The sequence below is a fragment of the Propithecus coquereli genome, unplaced genomic scaffold (assembly GCF_000956105.1).
Source record: "Propithecus coquereli isolate 6110/MARCELLA unplaced genomic scaffold, Pcoq_1.0 Scaffold139, whole genome shotgun sequence".
Lineage (NCBI taxonomy): Eukaryota > Metazoa > Chordata > Mammalia > Primates > Indriidae > Propithecus > Propithecus coquereli.
In genome coordinates, this window is record NW_012138191.1 from 3,724,409 (window position 1) to 3,734,128 (window position 9,720).

General features: G+C 36.8%; 1 protein-coding gene across 2 annotated transcripts in view; it reads right to left on the bottom strand.

Annotated features, from left to right (window-relative positions):
• The window catches only part of MCM8 (minichromosome maintenance complex component 8), a 33,675-nt gene that overhangs the window by 6,222 nt on the left and 17,733 nt on the right, over window positions 1–9,720 (bottom strand). For both annotated transcript variants that reach the window (XM_012639258.1, XM_012639257.1), the window contains 6 exons: window positions 9,304–9,498; window positions 6,704–6,845; window positions 4,478–4,673; window positions 2,781–3,000; window positions 1,920–2,129; window positions 505–581 (listed from right to left, as the gene is read on the bottom strand). In XM_012639258.1, coding sequence (XP_012494712.1) covers window positions 505–581; window positions 1,920–2,129; window positions 2,781–3,000; window positions 4,478–4,673; window positions 6,704–6,845; window positions 9,304–9,498 — 1,040 coding nt within the window. The remainder of the gene's footprint in view (window positions 1–504; window positions 582–1,919; window positions 2,130–2,780; window positions 3,001–4,477; window positions 4,674–6,703; window positions 6,846–9,303; window positions 9,499–9,720) is intronic.

Genomic DNA, 9,720 nt, shown 5'->3' on the forward strand with positions numbered 1-9,720 from the left:
TAGCAAAAAAATGGAAAATATTCATGTATCTAATAATAGGGGACTGATTAAATATACTATAGTGTATCTACACAATAGAAAACTATGTAGCTGTAAAAAAAGGAAATCTCTATATCCTACTAAGGAAAGATCTCTGCATATATTGTTAAATTCAAAAATGGTACAAAACAGTATAAATAGTATGCTATTTATGGAAAAGTAATGGGTACGTAGGTGGAGGGAAAGAGTGGGTGATAAACAGGATGGGAGCAAGCCTTCTCAAAATCTCACGATGATTTTATAATTTTAGAATTATGTGAACGTATTACCCACTCAAAAAAATTTGTTTAATGTAACAATTATTTACACAGAAATACTTTAAAGCAAGAAGGTACATTTTGTTCAGAGAAAAATAAGTGATTCAATGGGCTAAATAAAAGTAATTTTGCTTGGCCTAATATATAATTTGAGATGGGAAGATAACTGGTATTTAATTTAAAACAGCATATACAATTTTAATCTTACCTATATTTCATAATTTCAACTATATCCTCAGCATCTTCTTTGGTTGCTTCCTCTCTCAATTCCAACCTTGCTCGTGCCTTTGAAAGAAAACAACTATTTTCAGATAACAAAAGACAAGACAAATACATTTACCATCTGAGCAGGTATGGTATGTCTAAGCTGTATTTCATTTATTCATTTTATACAAAAACTAACTTTGGGGAGAAGGGAGTTTGTAATATCAAAAGTCAGAATATAAAAAAAATTCTTTGTTATCACAGCACTATTCACAACAACAAAGATATGGAATCAGCTTAAATGTCTGATTAAATCAACGGATGACTGGATAAAGAAAATGTGGTGTGTATACACACACACACACACACACACACACACACACACACACAATAGAATACTATTCATCCATGAAAAAAATGAAATCATGTCTTTTGCAGTAGCATGGATGGAATCGGAGGCCATTATCTTAAGTGTAACAACTCAGAAACAGGAAGTGAAATACCACGTTCTCACTTATAAGTGGGAGCTAAATTATGTGTATGCATGGACATAGAAAGTGGAATGATAGACACTGGAAACTCAGAAGGGTGGGAGCAGGGTAAAGGATAAGAAATTACTTAATGGATACAAAGCACAATATTCAGGTGGTGGCTACACTCAAAGCCCAGACTTCACCACTACGCGATATATCCATGTAACAAAACTACACATGTACTCCTTACACATTTATACAAATAACAAAAATTCTTTGAAAACTTGAGTATGCAAATAACTCATTTCAAATACAGATAAAACTCATTTTTACCTATTAACAAATCTTTCTGAGAATGTTTATTTTAGAATATTTGATTATGAAATACACTTGGTTTTTCCCCTGCCTTTTACTTTCAGGAAATCATTTGTTGAAATAACAACGAGTAGTGAATCAGATTTTAGGAGCAAAAAGGCCAAACTCTGTTCCAGCTAATTTTAACTGCCAGATTTCTCTTAGTATTCCACAACTGGAAATAGTTATTGCTATTAGAAACACAGGCACTATCATTATGGATCTGCCATGTAATCAAATCAAATACTCAAGATATTTGATACATTCTATGTTCCCAAAAATTCAACTTGAAATCCTAGAATCCTACTTAACATAATCATTCTTTAGGTACTCTAGGAGTTTCCAAGAGTCATTAAAAGGAAAAAAAAGTTGCATAGTAAGTAATTGGTCCTGGGCCTAGAAAGAAATAGTTACATTTTGACATGTTACAGATACAACCATATCTTTTAAAAACTTTTATCTACCAATTTCTAATTTCTCTCAGTGGGAAGAAAATCTGAGTCAATTATGCATAAAATTGTTCAAGAGAAATCATACTGCACCCTATCCACTTCTTTAAGCCAAAAAATTATGAATGGAGAAATAAACAAACCTCTGTCAGACGAATCAAAGATTCTAGCTGCCTTGTGGTGATTGGTGAGCTATTTAACCGTTGACTCTGTTTCCGGAGCTCCAGGTAAAAATCTTGAAGAACTTGTGCTGCTTCTGTGGATAGTCTTGGGTAGACATACTGTCGAGCATAGCCAATGTACTTTCTCAGCAACTGGTGGGGAATGGGATCTATTGTTTCTCCAGGAACCACCTGAGGCATGATAAAAAGGCTCAAGAGTTCAAGGATAAGTAGCAAATAAAGTCTTTCTGCTAAAATTACTTGTTTAGATGAATATAAAATTCTAAAAGACTCTCCAAATAAATATAACATTGGAGTTGTAGCTCTTGTTCTAACTGACTTAAATTATTTCAAATGAAGTTTACATAAACTCTACAATCATATTATAAAAAATTTTGGTGTGGGCCGGGCACAGTGGCTCATGCCTGTAATCCTAGCACTCTGGGATGCGGAGGCGGGAGGATTGCTTGAGCTCAGGAGTTCGAGACCAGCCTGAGCAAGAGCGAGACCCCGTCTCTACTATAAATAGGAAAAAATTAGTCAAACAACTAAAAATAGAAAAAATTAGCTGGGCACGGTGGCGCGTGCCTATAGTTCCAGCTACCCAGGAGGCTGAGGCAGGAGGATCACTTGAGCCCAGGAGTTTGAGATTGCTGTGAGCTAGGCTGACGCCATGGCACTCTAGCTCAGGCAAGAGAATGAGACTCTTGTCTCAAAAAAAAAAAAAAAAAAAATTTTTGCTGTGAAAGTTCATATGCTACTGTTCTACCATAAGCCACATACTGAACTCTGACATTCAAAAAAGAACAAAACTAAATGATTAAGGAAAAGAAACACTGATACCTTTAGCCTTTCTGATAACGGTTTCTCAGAAACCACTTCAAGTATAGAAGTATTTGAGTCTTGACTATTCATACGAGCTACCGTAGCACTGCTAACAGTTCTTTGCTTTCCAGCTCTTATTGCAATCACATGTTCAGAGAGTAAGTGATCATGATGCTCATTTGGGGTGTCTAACAGGATAAAGACCAAATCAAATCTGGAGAGTAGGGCACTCCCCATTCTAAGAAGCATGAAAGAAAGAAGAAACAATGATTGGAATCAAAACAAACAGAAAAACTAGAAAATTGTTTACTTGCTTGTTTACCACTAAAGTTCCATGTGAAACTTTAAAAAAAAATCAAGCTTTTGGTTAAAGAAATAAGCAAATAGCTTTTTAGATTCAATCTATCCACCCACTCCAACCCCTTTAATATGTGCACAAGAATTTTATGTACTAATACTTCCTCTAGGCAGGTTGAGGGCGTGGCCTTTCTCACATAATCAAAACCACTGAATTCTTCTTTATGCTCTATTATCACTAACTGACAATAATGCTACATGACATATCAAAGGTTATCTAGTTGGGTAGTTCTTAATCTTTTCTGACCTTTTGTCTGACCAAAACATTGAGTCTCTCAAAGTACATATGTCCCATTTAGAAACAAAAAAGCCCACTTTTTTTAAAAAGGGCATCTACATGTCTATTAGTCATTATAATAAAAATGCTGTGTTATATTTAGTTATCTTCTCTGAACCCACCAATCCAGGTAACTCCTCTGAGAGGCAAATGAAATTCTGGTGATTAAAGAATTTGACCAAGGTCCCAAAGTAGGTTTAAGATACCACTAAAAACCAGAATCCAAGTGCCCCAGCTTTTTGTTAACAGACCTTTCTGATCTTTCCAATATAGCACTTTGTAACTAATGGATTGACTTTTATGGTGGTGGTGGTGGTACAGAAATACCCCCAAATCTCCAAGTACAATTCCATATTTTACTGTGCTTCAAAGACTATTTCTATAAATGTATAAATTAGTAAACATTAGGAAATTAGTTTTTTCCCCCCACCAGATTTAAGGTTCTCACTTTTGCATTGCTTAAAATTATTTTTTCCTTTCCATACATTTGTCCAACCTGTGCAAAATGAATTAGAAGAGAAAGCACTCAGATAAAAACATTGTAAAAAAAAATACGATTATTTTACATAACGTATATAACGTGCTCTCCTCATGTAATAGTAAAGCACAGATATCAGAATACAAACTCACTTTCATTCTCATAATTGCTACTTTCTTTCCACTGTACAGTTTTACCATAGTTTTAAGTTGTTTCTAATTTTTGGCAGTGATAAGCAATACCCACAATGTAAACATATCTTTGTGTGCTTGTGTGACTATTTCTGTGAGCAGGATTTCTAAAAGTAGAATGGCTGGAACACATGGAATGTACATTTAAAATTATGATAAACACACCAACTTCTCCTTCAAAATTGTGAGAACCAATTTCCCCACTCCTTTGCTATTGATTACGAATATTTAAAATGTTTGCCAATCTTGTAAATCTCAATGGTATTTCATTGTTTTAATTTGCAGTGTTTAACCACATTTTTGTACATTTGTTGGACACTTATAACTTCTGTGAACTATCCATTTATGTCTTCAGTTATCTTTTCCTTATTGATTCAATATCTTAAAAGTACAAATATTTGAGGGGACTTACTTTAAATTCTCAGAAACTGTTTTGGCTTTATTATAGTGTCCTCCTACTGGATTTGCAGCAGCAATAATGGAAGTTCTTGCAGGAAGGCTGCAAACCACGCCAGCCTTAGCAAGACTAATACTTTGCTGTTCCATGGCTTCTAACAAGGCTTGATGCTGATTCCCCATCTTATCAAATTCATCTATTCCACAAATACCTACAACCGCAAGAGAATAATACAGACAAAAACAAGTTTCCTTTGGTCAAGTTCCAAATTTTACAGGACAGAAACTATTCCACAATAAAAAATTATTTCCTTTTGTCTCTAGAAGTTAAATTTATAAAATGTCATACAATGGAGAATTGCTGCTTGTTTTGCAGCAAATAATACACTTGTCTTACTTAACTAAGTTTTAGGTAATATTTATTCCTTCAGCATTTTTCATAGGCAAGGCACTATGTTGTGAGGGTTATGAATATTAAGAAGAGCCAAGAGTGACCCTCAAAATGCTTAAGGACTTAAATTCAAACAGGTGAGATAAGATATATATATATATATATACACATACATTCAAGAAGTATATTTCAAAAACTATAAGAGATACGCATAACATCTATGAGTTTTCTGGGGTGGGAGGGAACTAAAAGAGGAAGGGAAATCTGAAGACGTTTCAAGAGCAAGGTGCTGTCTGAGCTAGGTCTTTTGGAAGCAGCAGGACAGCATGATTAGGGAGGAAAAGCATGGGGCCTGAAGTCAGAAGACTCGAGTGCTGAGTGCCGTTCTCAGCAATCCCAGGTATTGACTGTATACTTGCAGGGAAATCACGTAACCTTTGAAAACATAATACAAAGCGCCACTACTGACTGAAGGCATTAGCATGTGCCAGGGATGTTATGTTGAATCCACAAGTTATTGGAGACCCTCTACCATTACCTTGTAATATTTGTCCTCCCTGCTCCCCATACCAATTAGTTTAGCAATGAGGGGGGCCCTTCTGGAGGGTTATGCTGTGGTTAAACTGCTCTACATCTACTCTATACTTAAGTAAGCCTTGCTAGCTCAGAGGTGTATGTAGAAAATAAATGCTGATTAGTCTTGTTTATTTCAAGCAGCTTTTCTTATATCTCAGAATCTACTTCTGGTTCCATTTTTGGGTCCTCTAAAGCCATGAAACTATATAATATCACCAAGAAGGTAAGTACAGACCTAGGACAAAAGGTCCAAGAACTAAGCACTTGAAGTACCAACAGGTAAGTGGCTGAGGAGATGACAAAACAGTAAAGACTGAGAAGGAACAGTGAGTGAAGTAAGAAGAAACCCAGAAGAAGGTAGTGGCCCTGAAACCAAGGAGAGTTTCAAGTATTTCAAGGAAGGGGAATGATCAACTGTGTTAAATGTGGTTGACAGGTACGGGGTTTAGAAATGTGGAAATCACTGGCAAACTGAAAGGAATGAATGACCCTAATTGGACTGGAATCTGGGCACTACCTGACACATGCATAGGAACACATTTCTCCAGTAAGGTTAAGGCATCACAAAGTGAAACTCAGCTAGCAAATCCCAAGGAGATTCTTGCTGAGCCCTACAACTAGATTTCTTATAAACTCTCACGCAAATCCTGAAAAAAAAAAAATAACCAATGAGGTGGGTTAAAATATAGCAAAACTATTAATTCTTTCTAAAGTAACAGCTCCAATCTGTTATTGCAAGTCTTCTATGAGCAAATGATGGCATCCACCTTTTTTTCAGTCCCAAGGTACCTACAACCATTCGGAGCTAAGTTATGGTAATACATTCAACAAGTGTTTACTGTGAACCTACATACTAAGCAATGGCAACATAGCAGTCAACAAGACATCTAAATCACATCTTGCAGGGAGCTTACTGTAAAGCTTCAAAATAAGAGTTAAAACAAATGATCACAAACATGATGGGTAGTAATGAAATGGGAAGTGTAGGGAGCTACACATATTTTACTTGATTCATTTTTACATATGATTATATCTGTTATAAGATTCTGAAAATGAATAATACTAAGTACCAGTTTCAATTCCGTAGTATAAATAAAAACGATAGTACTGCATTTCCAATTATTGTCTCTGACGTTCATTGTAAACTCACTGGTTAGGACTGTGCTGTCTAAATGTCTTTTGAACTGAATGTAAAGAAATTAATTGAAAAGGAAAAGGCTTAAAAAAAAAAAAAAAAAGCCCCAGCATTACTGATTATTTCCTTTGGTCTCTCACCTTGATCACCAAGTACTAGGGCACCAGCTTCCAAAGCAAAATCTCCACAGCAACTATCTTTTGAAAGAGTTACAGTCAGACCAGAGGTGGTTGTGGTATTACCACAAACGTACACACCCCGTGGAGCAACATTGCATACTGCCTAAGGAAACAAAAAGTTTAAGACAGTCATATAAAGTAAAAGGGAAATAATTGTTAACAGTAATTGTTTACAAAGGTTAGCTATATGCCAGGTATTCTTCTAAGAGCTCTACTGTACAATGTTCACCACCACCACAAGAGGAAGGTATTATTATATCCTTGTTTACTGATGTAGAAACCAAGGCCTATGAAGAGTAAATGAGGAACTACGCAGCTATAAAGCTGAGAAGCCAGGATTCAATCAAACCCAGGCAGTCTGACGTGAGTCTGGTCACATAAATATTGAACACAATTCCATTGTATGTTTCATTTTCAAGTTCAAATAGCAAAAACATGAGCACCAATTTTAATTTCAAAGTCCCCAATGCTTCTTTAAATATCAGGTAATAGAATGGTTCAATACACGCTCACCTTATGAGCAGATGAGCTATGGCAGGTCAGAAAAGTAAATAGCACAAGAGTTAAAAGCATGGCTCTGTGGACCAGCAGTGTGGCTCAGACTTCTCTGAGCCTCAGCTTCCTTATGTTTTACCGCAGTACTGCCCTGAGGGATAAATGGAATTAACGTATGCAAGGCATGTAACCTGGCACATAAGTGCCCATTGTAAAGCCACTGTGTATGGCTGTGCACTGCCAAATTCCAGGGCACAGCATTCACCCTGCTGTCTATGTCAGTGGCATACTCTGGACTTATGCAGTGCACACCTCCAGTGACCCTATGATGCTGGCTCAAGAAACACTATCATATTTGTTACTTATAACTCCCTATTTATTAGTCTTTCTGAGAAACCTTACAATTTTCTGACAGTGTGATGGTTTACTAAATGGCCAGAGGAAAATATGATTAAAAATACAAGGTGATGGCTCATAGATGCTAGTGTTAGTCTAATTTTTAAAAACCCTGCTTAGTGGGGCTTACATGCAATACCCTCTAGTGTTTGGAATGTTTAATTTCCACTAATATTACAGCTTCTATTTTTAAATTGGGCCAAGGGTTTTAAAGGTATTACTCCAGGTTTGAAAAATAAGAAAAACTGCCAATATAATCCTTTGGTATTAAAACCTTTCGGTACCATTAGCTGTATTTTGGAACCATTATTTGCCAATAGGCATTACTTAAATAACAAAAAAAGAAAAAGGAAAAAAAAAAGGAAGTTTTATATACTGTAAGCAACATGTATAAATTAAATTATAAGATTTGTAAAGATGATCAGATACTGTAGGGATTATACCAGGATTTCATGTATAATACATTAATTCCAAAGTTTCCCAAACACACACACACACACACACACACACACACACACACCCCTTCAAAAGACAGAAGAGAAAGCTGTAATAATCCAGATCCCCACACATGCCTTTCCCTGCATGTTCTGGCTAAGTACCCTGTTTTCATCTTTATTATGAACTTTGTTTCACCTACAGCTGGGTACTCTGTGTCTCAGTTGTCAGGCTTGGAATAGAATTTATTTTTTAAAAGTAGGCCCAGTTAGCCAAAAGGAACCCAACATAGATGAAATGTCAGATTAGGAATTAAAAGGATGACTGGTTTAACAGCCAACCACAGGGAATAAAGGATGACTCAGACATGAAGGGTAATGGGTTTATCATGTAATGACAAAATCAAAGCAGTCCCCAATCCTAGCCACACATCAGAGTCATCTGTGGAGGGTTATCATGTACAGACACTAGGATCTTAACTTGGAGACTCTTAATTCCATTTGCTTGGGGCAGGCCATAGTATTTTCAAAGAGCTCCAAAGGGGATTCTGATATACAGCCAGGGTTCCCAATCCTGGGACAAAGATCCAGCAGCCACAGGACTACAATTTGCCAAAGGGCCGGAAAGCTCCTGGTCTGGTCACGTTTTCTGCACTAAGTGGGGAGAGGGGGCTCATGGGCAGTCCTAGAAAGGACATTATGGCTGGCTCACCAGGTATCACTCTGAGGAAACCATAGCATTCTGACAAGCAGCATAAACCCAGGAGAGGAAAACCACCAGGCTCTAATTGGCAGAAGCAGAATCTTCTTTGGGAACAAAAACTGACTGGTCACAGAAGTTCCCTTGACTTAGTGGAGGTGTATATGGACAGATCTCATACCTTTACCAGGCTGTTCTTAAAGCCCAATACAGAGTTCACATACTTGTATGAAGAAAGAATGGGTCACCATTACTTCTTTAAACTGTTCTGTTCATAGGTGAAGTCATGTCACAACAATAAAGACTAGCAGTCTGATGATGAGGAATCAAACTCAAAAAAAAAGTAGCAGGAGAGTGGCTCAATTTAAAAATACGGTCAGATACAAGTTACATATTATTCACACAAACCCCAATTCACTTATATCACCAAACTATATCCTTTGGAACACAAATATACAAGTTTTAAGAAAATCCACTTGTGAATTATTCATCCATTTAATAAGCGAAAGGCCAAATATTAAAGACTGAGTTTCTACCTGTAGCATCTGACTCTTTCCTAAGCCTGGATCTCCAACAACAAGGATGTGTGGGTCTCCTCGAATTGGAATTCTGTTTTTGTCATCTGCATATTTCTGGCTTCCTCCAAAGAGTGCTAATGCCAAACCTGCTTTAACAAGCTCAAGTGAGAAAGAAGGGGGTGGGAAACAGAAGTAAGAAAAACATAAAGATGACTAGCAAAAGGGGTGTTCCTCCTTCAATGTTTACAACATTGATTTGTTTGGGGATTTTTTTTTTTAAAGCATGATTGAACTTTAATTTTCTTCTAAGAAAAGTTAAGTCTAAAAACAAACTTCTGGCCGGGCGCGGTGGCTCACGCCTGTAATCCTAGCACTCTGGGAGGCCGAGGTGGGCGGATTTTTGAGCTCAGGAGTTCGAAACCAGCCTGAGCAAGA